The sequence below is a fragment of the Panthera tigris genome, chromosome C1 (assembly GCF_018350195.1).
Source record: "Panthera tigris isolate Pti1 chromosome C1, P.tigris_Pti1_mat1.1, whole genome shotgun sequence".
NCBI classification, from domain to species: domain Eukaryota; kingdom Metazoa; phylum Chordata; class Mammalia; order Carnivora; family Felidae; genus Panthera; species Panthera tigris.
The window spans coordinates 31,172,811-31,189,948 of NC_056667.1; the positions used below are offsets into that span (position 1 = coordinate 31,172,811).

Here is a 17,138-nt window from a genome sequence, read left to right on the forward strand (position 1 = left end):
TATAGCTATTGCTACTTTATAGTTCCATGTCCCATTTTCCTCCTTCCTATATGGGCTCTGTCTAAACACAGTAGATTAGCTGAGACTCTTTGGTCAAATAACAAATCAGTTGGGGCTTTTTAAGCCTCAATGTGGGGGTGTTATTAGAGGGATATTGGGGTATCCTGTAATTCATGGGTTGCAATACATTCAAACAGCAGACTGGGCTTAGGACCTGAAGCACTTTAGAAAACCCAGGCAGCTTTCTCTCCATCTCTCACCTTTGCTTGTGTCTTCGTTGTTTTTTTTTTTTTTTTTTTTTTTTTTAGCACCTCGTTACAAATCAGTTACCATCAGCTCCAGATTTCACATATATTCTTTCCATCACCCAGAAAAAAGGAAAAAAAAAATGACTTTCTTGGGGCGCCTGGCTGGGTGGCTCAGTCGGTTGGGCGTCCGACTTCAGCTCAGGTCATGATCTCACGGTTCGTGGGTTCAAGCCCCACATCAGGCTCTGTGCTGACAGCTCGGAGCCTGGAGCCTGCTTCAGATTCTGTCTCCCCCTCTCTCTGCCCCTCCCCTCCTCTCTCTCTCTCTCTCTCTCTCTCTCTCTCTCTCTCTCTCTCTCTCTCATAAAAACATAAAAAGACAAATGTCTTTCTCACTTCCAATCTTTAAATCCTGGGAAAGGTCTCATTGGCCCAGTCCAGTGAGGTGCGCACCTCTAAAGTCAATTGTAGAAAGAGAACTGTGGGAACCATGTGGTTGGTGTGAATGCAGGGGGAGGGTGCTGTGTGGCTGGAGGGGCAAGAGAGCAGAAAGGGTTACTGTTCTTGAAACTCCAGATCCTACCCACTCTTTTTTAAAAACATTTTTTAATGTTTATTTTTGAGAGAGATCAAAGGGAGGAAGGGCAGAGAGAGAGAGGGAGAGACAGAATCTGAAGCAGGCTCCAGGCTCTGGGTTGTCGGCACAGAGCCCCACGTGGGGCTCAAACTCACGAGCTGTGAGATTATGACCTGAGCTGAAGTCCGATGCTTAACTGAGCCACCCAGGCACCCCAGATCCTGGTCCATCTTCAACACCAGCTCATAGGATCAGAATTTTAGAACTGGAAAGGGTCTAGGAATCCACCTATTTAGAATTCGCCACTTTGTAGATGAAGAAATGGAGAGTCCCCTTCTATGATTATTCCTGTCCTTCACTTGAGTTGTTTCTGAGCATTTTTTCTCCAGGTTTAGCCTAGTTTTCCAAGCACCTGCCGTTAATGGCTACACAAAGCTGTTCTTTTCAAGTTTTTCTTCTTAGATCTGCTACTGCTTCAGAAGGCCTTTATGATTTTCGAGCTTACCCATTGGTTTTGCCTATTATCATTGCCTGTTCCTTCATTCTGGTTATCTTACAGGCACTTCCTCTGCTAATCACATAAATGCTGTGCCTCAGGACTGTGTCCTTAGCCATGTTGTTTTCTCAAGCTACACAGTTTGTTTAACTGATCTTGTTAACCTCTCAACACTTTTTAAATCTACATCTATATCTTAGGAGTCTCTCTTGAGCTCTAGAACATTATATTCAACATTGTGCTTAATATCTCTATTTGCATATACTACAGTCCTCTCAAAGTATGTCCAAAACCCAACTCAATCTTTTCAATAAAATCTGTGTCCTTAATACAGTAAATAATACCACCCTCCACCCAATTCTCCAGTTTAGACTTCCTCTTCTCATCCATCACCTTCCCCCAGTCACCAAGTCCTATATATCCTATTTGGGATCTGTTCACTCTATATATCTTCCTCTGTATTTCCTTCGTCAGCTCTCTAATTAGACTGTTAGCACGTCCTAAATAGGGTTCCAACTGGTATTTCTATATCTAATCTGGACTCTTTTTTTTTTTTTTCAAGTTTGGTATTAATTTTATTCTATTTTCTGTATAACTTTAAGTACATAAAGGTTTATTTCCACAGGCCTCAGGAAATGGGTAGAAGTCACAGGACAATCTCTCTTCCCACCAAAAAAAGTTGCATATTTTGGTAAGTGTCCTAGAGAGAAAAACTGTAATTTACCTTAGCAATGCTGTGCAAGATTCTTACACAAGACCTAAAACCAGGCTGCAGTGGAGATTTTAGTCCTTTGTTCAGGTGCCTGGACAGAAACCAAAAGCAGGTGGCCATGACAGGGCAAAGGAGGCAGTGAAGATGGAGGGCAGGCACCTAGCATGGAAGAAGGAAGGAATTCCAGATTCCTTGGAATGGTGTAGTTTCCTTGTTTGTTTGTTTTGTCTTGTTTTGTTTTTGTTTAAGTCGTCTCTGTAGGAAGGTGCTGGGCAGGGATCCCAGTGAGAGAAAGGATCCAAGACTCCTTTAACTGGCCTGGGTGCAGGGCTCTGCCCAGCGGCCGATACAGGACAACCTACTCTCTCAGGTTCAGGCAGACCCAGGATGGAATGCAGAATAAAAGGAATGCCTACAGGAATCAATTTTGCTCGGAATGCTAGATGGCCAGGCTTCAGCCTTTGGTCCAGCGCGACCCCTGCCTCGCCTGTCAACAGTGAAAAGTTAGTTTGGTTAGAAGAACCAGCTAGAATCACACCAGCCTCTGCTACCTTCGTGGGCATTGTTAGAAAAAGATGAACTTGTGTGAACATTCTGATCTGTTGCTTCCTGGGGACCGCTTTATTCTTCCCCAATGACTGTTTGTTGGTCAAATAACCCCCAAAGGCTGAAAGCTAAAACACAGCAGTCCTGGTGTGCAGTTCCTTAAGAATGGATTGGTGGTGTGGTTGAGCTGACAGGGAAAAGCTGCACCTTCCTGCAGAAGATCAACTGACCTGCTCTCCCACCCAAATCTCAGCCTGAGGTATATTTCAGTGAAGGCAGGTAGCTGTGCTTCTCAGAGCAGAGAAGCGGTTTAAGAGCAGAAAGGTAGAGGAAATCTAGAAAAGAACCGTCTTGATACAGATTTATCCCACGGTGTGAGGGAGAGGGCAAAGAGCCCAGTGGCACTTCGCTTATCCAGCAATTTCTGTCACTGTGGTGACCAACTTCTGCCCGTTCCATAGGGTCTTGAACTGCTCAGGGACTGGGAATTCATTCTGGAAACAAACAAACAAACAAAACGGGTTTAAATCCCAAGTCCAAGCTCCAAAAGAAGCTGGGGTTAAATCTTACACTTTTCTCTCAATGCTTGCTTCCACTAAACTATTAGAGCTATGTGCTATTAAAACAAGTGACATTTGGGGGCCCCTGGGTGGCTCAGTTGGTTAAGCATCCAACTCTTAATTTCAGTTCAGGTCATGATCTCACAGTACATGAGATTGAGCCCTGCCTCAGCTTCATGTGCTGACGGTACGGAGCCTGCTTGGGATTTTCTTTCTCCCTCTCTCTCTGCCCCTGCCCCACTCGTGCTGCACACACTCTCAAAACAAATTAAAACAACTTTTTTTAAGTGACATTTGGTTTCTTTCAGCAGGTCGTACGTTATGGCTGACATGCAAAATCTGGTAGAAAGATTGGAGAGGGCAGTGGGCCGCCTGGAGGCAGTATCTCATGCCTCTGACATGCACTGTGGCTATGGAGACCGTGCTCCATATGTGCAAACATTTGACTCACTGCTTACCGGTCCTGTGGCAGAGTGCCTGGAGATCAGTAAAGAGATTGAGAGAGATGTGCAAAAACATGAGGAGATGGTCCACACAGTTCTGAAGTTGGAGCAAACCCTTGGTTACAGCCTCTCATGCCGGCAGCCAGCAGGCAGTAAGCTTTCTGATTTGTTGGCAACCATCTCAGAGCAGATCCAAGAAGTGATAACCTTCCCGGAGTTCTGCCTCCCCTCCAGACTTGGACTCATCTTTCTATATTCCCCACTGCTGCTAACATGATCATTCTAAAACGTATTCAGTCGAAATTAATCTAATTACATGGCTTAAAATCCCCCAATGGGTTCTCATGACTTGAAGATAAACTTCATCTTCTGTATTCTTCTTAATACAGAACACTTGGTATAGAGCATTGCCTATTTTTCTGGCAGCGTCTTCCAAATTTCCCCTCAAGCATACTTTGCTCCAGCCATAAGGATCTCATGGTCCTGCAAATGTTCCATACTATTGCATGGTTTCTGGTCCTCAGCTGTGCTATTTTTCTTCCTTCTGCCTAATTTCTTTGTTCAGTTAGCTCCCCATCCTCCCAGATGTAACTTGTGTCACGTCATCAGGGACTACTATACAAAATTATGTCTTCTTGGAGGAGCACTTGGAATTCTTGGCTGAATTTACTAAATAAAGTGATAGGCTTTATGTTCAAGGATTTTTTTTTTTTAATCAGAGAATGACACCATGGGGTTTTAACTTTATAATATTATTCTGGAATCAGTGTGTAAGACTATGGGGTCAACATGAAACAATATCCATACAATAGTGCACCACTTCAATTTGCTTCAAGTTGTTGCTGGCTTAACTTTCTTTTCTTATCCTTGCTACCATGGGTTTGCACTTTCAAAAAGAAAAAGAAAAAAAAAAAAAACATCTAATCTTTGCTTTAGGCTCTGTTTTCTGGAAGACTCTGGCTAAGACAAGTTATAACCCCAGTTGGATTAATCAGGAAGAAGGGAGAATTTTTGGATTTGTTTTTGAGGTATTAGGGAAATAAACTTCCTTTTTCCCCACTAGATACAAATCTGGAAGGCTATATCCCTGGAAGCTACCGGCAGTATAAAAGAAGGGAGGTTGCTTAGAAATGAGCAAACACAGAGGAAACTGATCCAAGAAATGAACAGAAAATTTAAATCCCATCACACTATTTGACCCTGGATCAAGCCTCACCTGAAGGTAGAGCCCCTGGTTTTTGAATCTCTTAAAAATGAATAAACTCTAACTGATTGAAGGCTTCAAATGTCCTACATCTGAAGCTGCCTGTGTTTAGAAAAAGGCCTCAGTCTTATATCCTTGGCTCATTTCCAACTCCCTCAACTTCCTTAGGGCTATCTCCTCTGGCTTTCTCCAAGTAAGCAATGCCCTTTTCAATGATCAGAAATAGGTGTTTGGCTGAAGAGAGGCTGATCTTTTTTGTTTTGTTTTGTTTTTTGAGAGGCTGATCTTAATATGTGGAAGAAAAGATTCTCAAATACAGAATATTGCCAGTGGGCTTCTCTTGAACATATAAAAATTCTGTCAATTATTGTTCTAGCACCTGTGAGGAACACAAACTTGAGCAAAATAAATTCCCTGCCCTTAGACTCTGATGCCCTAGAGGAGTGCTGTCCAAGAGAAATATAATGTGAGCCACAACACAAATGTGATCCATATTTAAAATTTTCTGGGCAGCCACAGTAATACAATAAAAGGCAATAAGGAAAATTAATTTTATAATATATTCATTTAACCCAATATTTCCAGAATATTACAAGTTCAACATGTAACCAATATAAAAAATTAATGTGTTATTTTCATTTGGGGGGGTACTAAGTTTTCAAAATCTGGTATTAAGTCATCTCATTTTGGACTAGCCACATTACCAGCGCTCAAGAGCCGCATGTGATTGGTGGTTACTTCATTGGCCAGTGCAGCTCTAGAGAGTAATCATACAGATAAACACTTTTATCCTATAGACTCTTACATGGTAGACTGTAATCAGGGCTATGTTGGGAGGTACAAATTTTGCCTCTTCTAGCACCTGTGAGGAACACAATGTATACACAGCGTATACATTGTATACAGTGTATACAATGTATATGTAGTGACATGCCCGCACTTCTTAGGATAGCCTTTTGGGGAAAGGGCATGGCATTGTTAAATTTGAGTCCCTCAGTGTTGAGAACGAAAGCTTTGGGTAACATGGTCCTACTGTCTTGGGAATCTCTTCCGTTTCACTCCCCTCTGCATCACCCCTCCCCCAAACTTCATTTGAAGATAGGTGCATGTGGGAAAGGGTTGCAAAAAGGCTTGCCTGGCATTGGAAGTTACATTTTGGCTACAGAAGGTTATAGTGGGGAGGAGGCAGAAACCTCCAGCCTCAGTCCAGCAACACCTACTCATTTCACTTAATTAAAAAGATTTCTCTCAACTTTCATATTTCTTAGATCAAGGATGTTTTCCTACCCAACCACAAAATCACTATCATACCAAGATACTTATAATTGATAGATACTATTATCTAATATAAAAGTCACATTTAATTTCCCTAATTATCCTTTCTAGTATTTTCTATTTTACTTTTAAGAGATCCTGGGGCGCCTGGGTGGCTCAGTTGGTTGTGTGGGACTTTGGCTCAGGTCATGATGTTGTGGTTAGTGGGTTCCAGTCCCAAGTCCGGCTTTGTGTTGACAGCTCAGAGCCTGGAACATGCTTTGGATTCTGTGTCTCCCTCTCTCTCTCTCTCTGCTCCTCCCCAACTTGCGCTCTGTCTCAAAATAAAAATAAAACATTCAAAAAATTAAAAAAAAGAAATCTTTTCCCTATTTTGAAGTCCAAACAATACTGTATTATATTCTAAAAGCTTTATAGTTTAGCTTTTCACATTTAGGACTTTAATACTCCTGGAATTGATTTTTGTGAGGAAGTGAGATAAGAGGTATCATTTTATAGATTTTTTTCATAAGGATACCCTGCGGTCACAGAACCTTCATTGAAAGACCATCTTTTCTCCGTTGCTATGCGATGCTACCTTAATCGTAAATCAAGTGTCTCGTATGTGATAAAAACATAAAGAAAAGCAAGGAAGTGACTGTCATAAAAATCAGGCTAGTAGTTTCCTCGGGAAGGAGGCATGGGAGTGTATTTGAAAAGGGCTTGTCACTTTTCTGCTTTTGATCTAACGGTGACCTATCTTTTCAATACTTTTATTTGCCTTTGTTTCCTATTTCAGAATAGAGCTGTTATACTTCCCAATAAAAAGGCTAAGACGGGCGCCAGCATCTTTGCAAAGGGAGTTTGTGGTTGTTCTCAGCTGGGAAAGCTGGCGCGAGGGGCAGAGCAGGTGCGGAGTCCAAAAGAGGCAAAGCCAAGACGCAGCGGGTGCACCGGGGCCAGGGACGCGCCCACGACGCTCCCGGACCCCCGCTTGGAGGGGCCGCAGTGAGAGCTTCTGGGACAGGTGACAGCGCAGTTCCGTCCGGAGATAAGCCACACGCACAGCCAGCCGTCCGCGGGGACAGCCCGCCCAAAGGCTGCCGCTCGCCTTTAGCGCCCTGCTCGCCCCGCCGCTAGAGGGAGTCCGCCCCTCAGTGGACTCGAGAAGCGTGCTGCGCCGCCGCGGCCTCTGGGAGGGGGCGGGCCTCGGACGGCCGCTGGGCATTCTGGGCCAGCGCTCCAGCCGCGTCAGTGCGCACCACCCCGTAGCGGAGAGCTTTGTGCTCAAGCTTCCCCTGCAGGTCCGCGGTGGAGCCCGGGAGCAGTAACGAGGCCGCGGCGGAGCCGGGGAGAGCCCGGGTTTCGGAGGAGTAGCCAAGGTTAGGATCAGGCCGGCGAATGGGTGGCTGAGCGGCTGCGGTGTGGAGCCCTGGGGTCTGTTCCCGCGGTTGCCGCGATCCCCGGGCGGGAGCGGCCCCCGGGCAGCGGCTTGTCGTGTCTGCCTTCGCAGGCCAGACTCCTGTGGGTTCTGGCCCTTTCGTGGAGGTCCGCTGGGACCTCTTCCCGAAGCCGGCGACCCCTTGCTGTCATTTCCGGCTCCTCCAAGCCATTGTAGGGAGTGCTCAGTAAACTTTAGGACGGGCTTGGAATTGCTGGGGCGACAGTGGTCTGGGGCCGGTGGAAAGGTCCTGGCTGAAGGCAAGCGCTGTCGGAGCCCACAAGTCCGGGCTGCACCGAACAAGTCAGAACGTAGAGGGTGAAGGTAGTGGCAGTGCCACAGGCAGCAGGAACCCATCAGAGAAGAAAAGCCTCTCACCTGGGGTCTTTGCTCAGCACCTGGGCTGAGGTTTGGGGCTGGAAGAGGGAACTGGTCTTGGAGCTCCTGGGGGACTTTGGCTATTTTTGATTCTCTTGTTTGCAGGGAGCGAGGATTGAATTAAGTAACTACATCCGGGGTGTGGAGAAAACGAAGAAGTCTTGGAGGATTTGATCCAGGAGAGAGGCAAGCGTTACCTAGCTTCTGGGATGGGCAACAGCCTGTGCAGTGTGGATCAGAGAGGAGGAAATGCCACAATGTGAGGGACTGGACAGGTGAGAAAGGAAAAGTCCCCATTCTACCACAGCAAGGCACAGAGTTGCTAATCTGGATTCTTCAGTGCAGACCTGGTTTTTCAGAGCTCCTTTCTCCTCCCCGACCCCTGTCATTTCAGCATTCTGCACTTCCTGGTAAGGGGAAAGATCAGCCAAGTCCCAGGGGAGTAGAAGTTTCTTCTCTCCTAAAGTTTAAACTCAATTTGTCAAAAGGAATAGAAATGCTATCCCGTCTCTTCCTTGGGTAGGGGAAGGAGATCCACATTTGTTGAATGCTAGTATGTTTGTTTTGTTTTATCACTGTTTTGAGTAGCTGAGGACAGTTGGAGGGGATACTGTGTCAGTAGCGTCAGGAAAACGAAGAACTTGCTCAAGAGCACTCATAAGGCAAGTGGCATATTACTGAATACTACTGACCTAGTCAGGATTAGGTTTAGAATCTAGATCCCCACGACCCCCAGACTCTTGACACTATGCTGGTATTTCCCAAACATTTCATTCATTTACCACCTGAGGATTGTTGCCATTCCTGTGTACTACCTGTATTGTTATTTTCATGTTTAAAATTTTTTAATTTCGTTTATTTAAAGACCACACTTGTCCTAAGAAACACTCTCCATGAAATGATGCATTGGATTTATGCATTTGAATATAGCTTTATACGCTAAGATGTGTCTAAAAATGTTGAAATCATTTGAAATCATCTCATGTGAACCATGTGAAATCATCTCATGTCAGAAAAATACAAACTGCATTCGGAGACAATGTGCTGTATTATGCCCTTGGCTGGAATTTTTCTGTGCAGGAAAGTCCAGGCAACACATCTGAGTCTAAATTGCTCATCCCCAGTGTATTGTTTTCTTCCTTTAGATGAACAGTTTCACAGAGAATGCCTCCTTTTTGTTTCTTCTCTACAGAACATTTTGCTTAACCTGTTCAGGGCTACCCTATTCTCAGTATGTAAAACGAGTAACAAAGTTCATAACTTTCAGGAGCTTACTCTCTCTCTGCCTCTCCTTCTCTCCCCCCCCCCCCCCACCCCAGGGAGTTAGTACAGACACATAGAATAATCTAAATCACTACTGTCCAAAAAGAACATTTCTATAGTCAGAGGAATGTTCTATGTCTTTGCCTTATAATGTGATACCCCCTAGCCACATATAGCTACTAATTACTGGAAATGTGCCTAATGCAGCAGAGAAATTGAGTTTTAAATTTTATTTTATTTTAGTTAATTTAAATTTAAGTAACTGTATGTGGCTGGTGGCTACATATTGGCCAGCCCAGATCTATATATTTGAAATAAAATGTTTTCAAGGTCAGTTGATTTAGATTTAGTGCCCTCCCCCAGCGGGGAAAAACACCCAAAGTGTACATGTTAATTGCCATTTAACTTCATTTTCTTGACAGAAGATGAAGATTCTTTCCAACTTTCAGGGACTTCATGGTCCAAATAACATTACTCATTTTGAAACTGTCATCATCCAAGGCACATTTATAATTTGAGACACTTATGTAAATGTGCGTCTTCTGTGTTTTATTACTATTGAAGTATCCTCTAAAGCAATAACTTTATAGGATATAAGCAGAAATCTTAGCATTGCATTACTTTTGTTCATTGCAAATAACTTCTCTGCCAGCTGTATGTGTTTTCTTTCATTAGGGACATTTAGACTATTTAAAAATGAGTTAAGTACAACCATAGCAAATATTAATACCATTTTCAATATATCAGTTCTTAAGTTTTTAATATGGAATTTGGTGCATTCAGTTTCTTCATTGCTTAATAGCAAAGAGGAAATTTAGTTCATAGTTATCTCAATCAGTTTAAATTCTGTGTCAGATTATTTTCCTGGCACCCAAAGTCCAATACTGGTGGACTGGTCATACCTTGTTTTGTTTTGTTTCTAACCTATGCTAGGTTAGATATGTGAGATTAGGAAGAAGGCTTAAAAAGAGTATCTTTACAAAATAGTTTGCCTAGTTTCTTAGGATTAAAAATGTTTGAGAGACAAAACAAATCAAACATAACGTGTGGTCTTTGTTTCCTGATTTAAAGAAAAGCTATTTAAGACATTTTAGGGCCGCTGGGGAAATTTGAATAAGGAGGGGAGTATTAGGGAATTATTGATTTTGTTAGTTGTGATAACAGTAATGTAGTTAATGTAGGAGAATGTCTTTATCTGGAAATGAATGCTGAAGCATTTATATCTGAAGTGTTAGATCTATAGTTTACTTTAAAATAGCCAAAAATGCACACATGAAAAATGCAAATACAGCAGCATGTCAACAGTTGTTTATCTAGGTGTTGTGTATATATATATAGATGTTCATTGTTCTATTTCTTTGTGTGAATTTTTTTTGTAGTAAAAATTAAAAAAAAAAAAAAAAAAAGAGTACCTGTCCCACAGTAGAGTAGTGAGATATTGGATGTGAAGCACTTGGCTCAATGTCTAGCACTCAATAACTGCACAATATTCAATATTATAGCAAATACTGTAGTATTTTATTAGTGCTTATTGACAGATATTTTCCATCATAAGCTAATTTCTTGTGGAGAGAAAAAATAAACTTAGTGGGAAACACCAATTTCTGCTAGGATAATTTATAAAGTCAGTAAGGATAAAGTAAAACCCACCAAGAGCTTTTCCTCCTTGCCATTTCCTTAGTATATTTCAAATCTTGAAAGCAACTGATTTCCACATGTTGCTGTGAACGTCCACTCTCATGACTTCATGCTATTACCTTTTTTTTATAAGTTTATTTATTTTGGGAAAGTGATAGCAGGGGAGGGGCAGAGAGAGAAAGGGAGAGAGAGAATTCCAAGTAGGCTCTGTGCGGAGCCTGACATGGGGCCCGAACCCACAAACCGTAAGATCATGACCTGAGCTGAAACCAAGAGCCAGATGCCCAACTGACCAAGCTACCTGGGCACCCTGTATGCTATTACTTTGTGTATGAGCAGATCTATTGGTATTTGTCTATAGTTAGTCTTTGAATTTTGCTATACTATGTTCCTGAGAACTACATTGTAAAACAGTCATCATAGAGCTGATTTTTCTCAAGGAATAGTTTGTAATTGAGTTTCGTTTTCTTAGTCAAGGATTTTGTATTAGAAGAATTATAAAAGTGGCCATGTTTTTACCAACATTGCTCCAACATTTACAAAGACCTATACATTTCTAAATAATGAAATAATATTCCAAGTCAGTAGAACTTTGAAGCAGAAAAAGCAAACCTCAAATCTCCTTTTAAATGAAGAAATCGAGGCCAATGCAATTCTGTTGCGTTACTAGTTGGTCGTAAATAGCTAGGCTTCTTAAAGAATGTAAATAAATAGTCGTGATTCCTTTTACCTTATTAGAATTTGAAAGTGCTTTGGATAAATCTGTTATTTGGATAATACATTTCTTTAACATGATATTGCAGGGCCTTGTGCCATGGCAGAGAATGGGGAAGAGGAGACGGGGTCAGTAGAGGCCTCAGGGTTCTCAGACTTGAGTGACTCAGAGTTGCTAGAGTATCTGGACCTGGAAGATACTCAGGAGTCAAGTGCATCACTTAGCAAGCCTGGTCCTTCTTCTGAACTCCCTGGGAAGGATGACAAGCTCACAAGCTTACCAAAATGGAAAAGAGGATTGGATGTCTCATCACCTATGGAGCGATTCCACCTTAAACATTTGTATGTCACTGACTTGTCTACTCAAGACTGGTGTGAACAGCAAATGGTATATGGGAAGGAGCTTCCTGGTTTCTTGGCTCCTGAGAAGGCAGCTGTTTTGGACACCGGTGCCAGCATCCACCTAGCTAGAGAACTAGAAGTTCATGATCTTGTGACTGTCCCCACCACCACTAAAGAAGATGCTTGGGCAGTTAAGTTTTTGAATATATTATCAATGATTCCTGTCCTGCAGTCAGAAGGACGCATCAGAGAGTTTCCAGTGTTTGGAGAAGTGGAGGGTGTGCTGCTTGTTGGAGTAATTGATGAGCTGCACTATACCGCCAAGGGGGAACTGGAACTGGCTGAACTTAAGACACGCAGGCGCCCTATGCTCCCTTTGGAAGCTCAGAAGAAAAAAGACTGTTTTCAAATCAGCCTATACAAATATATCTTTGATGCCATGGTTCAAGGGAAAGTGACCAGTGCTAGCCTAATCCACCACACAAAATTGTGTCCAGACAAGCCACTGGGACCTTCAGTGCTGAGGCATGCCCGGCAGGGAGGCTTCTCTGTAAAGTCCTTGGGTGACCTCATGGAGCTAGTCTTCTTGTCTCTAACACTGTCTGACCTCCCAGTTATTGATATCCTAAAGATTGAGTACATCCACCAAGAGACTGCCACAGTGCTGGGTACAGAGATTGTGGCCTTTGAAGAGAAGGAGGTGAGAGGCAAGGTGCAGCACTATATGGCCTACTGGATGGGCCACCGAGAGCCTCAAGGGGTTGATGTGGAGGAGGCTTGGAAGTGCCGGACATGCAACTATGCAGATATCTGTGAATGGAGGAAGGGTGGTGGGGTGCCCAGCTCCATTCTAGAGCCCCTAGCCAAAAAAGTGAAATGAACAGAAGGGCATGCCTTCAGGAACTTTCAGCCTCCCTGCTTCTAATGTACTCAGCAGAGGAAAAGAGGACCGATTTTTGAACTTAGCTTTCATGGAGAATATTCTTATTTTGGTTCTTTTCATATTTTCTCGAACTCTAACCACTCAAGTCAAGACCAAGTTTCAGGGGTGAGTGGGAGGAATCTGAGGTTATAGGTCCCTGGAACTTTGCTGTGAATTGCCAAGAAGACAGTTGCTCATCATGGCTGGAGCAAAGGGCATCCTTCAGCAATCATTGCTTTCCTAAGAAGATCCTAAACTTTCTGTTAAGTCCCTTCCCTGTTTTTTCTTAGTTAACACTTTCTACATTTTATATAATAAAATAGAATGAAATGCTGTCCAAGTCAGTCGAACTGATTTTTTTTCATAATCTCAATCCTTCAAAAATGACCACAATAAATAGTTGTGTCTTACATGTGTAAAACAGAAAATATGAACAAGCATATGCTTCATAGTACTTTCACAATAGCAAAACCTAACCCTAGAAACTGTCCAGGTCCCCATCATCAGAAGAGTGTGGACGGTGTACAGCAACGAAAAGAAATGAGCCACAATGACACACAACAGTGTGGTTAGCACAGTTAAGTGAAAAGTCCCCAAAGGTTACATACAGTATGGTGCCCTTTTTATAAAGGGAGAACCAAAAAATTAAACACATTTTAAGGAAATTGTGAAGATAGTGAAGAGGAATCTCAATGCATTTTAGAAGATAGTGGAGCTCTTGATTGCGAACATCACCAAAGAGGCCAGAGGAAAGAACGATATGGACATCACCTGGAAGGAAAAGGCTTGTTTATGCAGTCACTACTGGAGAATTTGCATATATAGGTGGAAGGGGGAGAAGAGTTGGCAGGGGTTGAGTTTATTTTTTATTTTATTTGTTTATTCTTTATTTTATTCTTATTATTTACATTTTTTTTTTTTTAATTTTAGAAAGAGTGTGTGAGCAGGGAGGGGCAGAGAGAGAGGATCTTAAGCAGACTCCATGCTCAGTGTGGAGCGTAACGTGGGGCTTGATCTCACAACCCCGAGATCATGACCTGAGCTGAAATCAAGAGTTGGACGCATAACTGAGCCATCTAGGTGCCCCAGGAGTGGAGTTTCTATATGAACTAGAAGGTCAAGAGGCAGCAGAACATGGTGAATATTGTTAATGTGACTCCATGTTCTTTTTTTTTTTTTTTTTTTAATTTTTTAAATCTTTGAGAGAGAGTGAGAGACAGAGCATGAACGAGAGAGGGGCAGAGAGTGAGGAAGACACAGAATCTGAAGCAGGCTGCAGGCTCTGAAGTGTCAGCACAGAGCCCAATGCAGGGCTTGAGCTCATGAACTGGGAGATCATGACCTGAGCCAAAGTTGGACGCTTAACCAACTGAGCCACCCAGGTGCCCCAATGTGACTCCATGTTCTATGTGAACTGGTAAAACCTGGACATTTTTGGAGTTACAGATTACCTCTGGAGGTGTTTTGAGCTACACACAACTTTTCTTATGGACAATGGGAATCTTGGGGTAATAACTCTCATTTACTGAATGAATATTATGTGCCAGGCATCATGCTTAGCACTTTGATGATTAAATCTATATATCCATTAATTATCCCTGATGAGGGAATTGAGGCTTAGAAGGGTTATAAAACACAGTTTGAAAGTGGTAGGCTCCAGCCTAGATATGTCTGACTGCAGTGCTTATGTTCTTAACCATTATGCTGTAAAGTATTTCTTGCTGTTGTTAAGCCCCCTACATGGTATCTTATTCTAGGCCCTAGGAAGTTTGGAATCAAATTGGGGGCATAGTAAATAAACTGGACTTTATAGGATCAAGAGTATTAAGCTAACAGTCTTCAAGAAAACAGCTTGTCAGGGTTCTGATGGCATCATGTTGGATGTACTAGAAGGTTTAAAAAGAGGGAAAAGAAAAATAAGTTGGTTTCAGACAGTGACATTGTCAGAATTCAGTAGTTCTGTAATTCAGTAATACCCTGAGCTCTCAAATCCTTATTATTTTTTAATGTTTATTTATTTTTGAGAGAGAGACAGAGTGTGAGCAGGGGAGGAGCAGAGAGAGGGAGACACAGAATCTGAAGCAGGCTCCGGGTTCTGAGCTGTCAGCACAGGGCCCCATGCGGGACTTGAACTCACAGACCGCAAGACCGTGACCTGAGTTGAAGTCAGATGCCCATCCGACTGAGCCACCCAGGAGCACCTCAGATCTTTATTTTAAGTTAACATCTCCTAGTCATCACTTTATGGTTTCTCACAAGGTAAGTTGAGACATCTGTAGTTGGGGTCACCCCAGGATCATTGATGCTGTTCTCTACAACAAATGCTTCCCGGGTTTGCAGCCTCCACATAGCTAATAATGTCATCTTTAACTTGCAAATTCTGCCTAAAGGTATCTGAACTCAAAATTATGGACCTCTTGAATATTCAGTGAGCAGTTAAATGAAAAGAGATATCATAACAAAGCTATTTCTTGATTTTTTAAAATTTGCTTTCTTTAGTAAATAATTTAATCTTGTTAAATTTGCATCCCTCTGCTTATTTTTAATGAGGAGTTTAATCTTTTAAAATTATTCTTAAAGGCCAGTTTGTTGCATGTCTTTTAATTTTCTCCATGGTGGATTTTTCTTTTTTCTTTTTTTTTTTTAACATTTATTTAGTTTTGAGAGGCAGAGAGAGACAGAGCATGAGCAGGGGAGGGGCAGAGAGAGACAGACAGAATCCGAAGCAGGGGAGGGGCTCTGAGCTGTCAGCACAGAGCCCAACACAGGGCTCGAACCCTCAAACTGCGAGATCATGACCTGAGCTGAAGTTGGACGCGTAACCAACTGAGCCACCCAAGCACCCCATTCTTTTTTTTTTTTTAATTTAAAAAAATTTTTTCACTGTTTAGTTTTTGAGAGAGAAACAGAGCACAAGGGAGGGGGGTGGGCAGAGAGAGAGGGAGACACAGAATATGAAGCCTGTTCCAGGGTCTGAGCTGCCAGCACAGGGCCCGATGCAGGGCTCGAACTCACGGACCATGAGATCATGACCTGAGCCGAAGTCAGACGTTTAACCAACTGAGCCACCCAGGCTCCCCCATGGTGGAATTTTCTGATTAAATAATACATGCTTATAAAAGTACATTAAGATGTAAGGAATAAGTTACTTCCTTTAAAAATTTTCAACTATTGCTTTGGTTATTGCTTCTCTGTTTTGTTTTGTTTTGTTTTGTTCTCTGATACTTGTTTTGTTTTGTTTTGTTCTCTGATATTCATCAGAGAATCCATATGTTTAGAAACCCTGCTGGTGTGGTGAGTGTGACAAGAGCCACAGGTAGAATATAGGCCTTCAAGTTCTTCAGAGAGATTATATGAGGGAAAGGCCCCATAAAGGTGTGAAGAGAGATAGAGGTTTTAGTGATAGCTCAAAACATAACATCTATTAGAGTATAGTAGGAGAGGAACCAAAGAAGTGTGTTGTGCGTGTTAAGAGCTTCAGCCAAAATGCAAATATTTCTTCATGTACATCACAGTCCACACCGGAGAAAAACTTTATACATGTGGTAATTGTGCTGAGGCCTTCAGAGCTCAAGTCTTCATATTCATCAGAAAGTACATTGCAGAGGAGTTTAAGGAGCTTTGGTCAAAGCTTAGATGATCAAAATAATCTTTTCACACATAGGGACCCATGAAAGTCAAGAATGTACCAACGTTTTCAGTCACAGCACAGGTATTCACATTCATTGCACAGGACATATAGGAGAGAGAGTCCATAAAAATGAAAGTAATACAAAATAGTATGGGGCTTTAATACCCCATTTACCTCAATGGATAGATCATCTAGACAGAAAGTCAATAAGGATACATTGGCCTTATGACACCTATTAAATCCATCTGATAGGTGTCATAAGGCCAATGTATCCTTATTGACTTTCTGTCTAGATGATCTATCCATTGAGGTAAGTGGGGTATTAAAGCCCCATACTATTATATTACTTTCATTTAAGAGCACATGGGACATCCCGTAGGATACATCACAGGTTAGGCCACAAGATGAGTCTCTAAATTCAAGATTGAAATCCTATCAAGCATCTGTTGCAACTACTGTGGTATGAAATTAGAAATCAATTACAAGAATAAAACTGGAAAAAAACACAAACACATGGAGACTAAACACCTGCTGCTAAACAGCTAATGGGGCAATGAATAAATCAAAGATGAAGTTAAAATCACGTTGAGGCAAACGAAAATGGGCATACAACATTCCAAAATCTATGGGATGTAGCAAAAGCAGTTCTAAGAGGGAAGTTTATATTGATATAGGCCTACCTGCCTCAAGAAACAAGAAAAATCCAAAATAAATACCTTTATACCTAAAGGAACTAGAAACAGAAGAGTAAGCAAAGCCCAAAGTTAGT

The 17,138-nt window shown here is 42.2% G+C and overlaps 2 protein-coding genes across 5 annotated transcripts in view; both read left to right on the plus strand.

Moving 5' to 3' along the window:
• Positions 1-7,965: 7,965 nt before the first annotated feature.
• EXO5 (exonuclease 5) lies at positions 7,966-13,072 on the plus strand. 3 transcript variants are annotated; one of them, XM_015535390.2, is made up of 2 exons: positions 7,966-8,045; positions 11,564-13,072. In XM_015535390.2, exon 2 carries the CDS (start codon positions 11,575-11,577, stop codon positions 12,694-12,696), a length of 1,122 nt encoding a protein of 373 aa, XP_015390876.1. In that variant the 5' UTR covers positions 7,966-8,045; positions 11,564-11,574; the 3' UTR covers positions 12,697-13,072. The 3 variants fall into 3 exon arrangements, with proteins under 3 accessions (XP_015390876.1, XP_007077452.1, XP_042852709.1); XM_007077390.3 differs by lacking the exon at positions 7,966-8,045 and adding an exon at positions 8,053-8,134; XM_042996775.1 differs by lacking the exon at positions 7,966-8,045 and adding an exon at positions 8,133-8,269.
• ZNF684 (zinc finger protein 684) overlaps positions 8,045-17,138 on the plus strand; it is a 29,690-nt gene continuing 20,596 nt past the window's right edge. The window contains exon 1 of one of the 2 annotated variants that reach the window (XM_042996771.1): positions 8,045-8,134. The gene's annotated coding sequence lies outside the window, so the exon portion shown is untranslated. Of the gene's footprint in view, positions 8,135-14,910; positions 14,998-17,138 lie in introns of those variants that run through there. The other variant, XM_042996773.1, reaches the window with a different exon arrangement.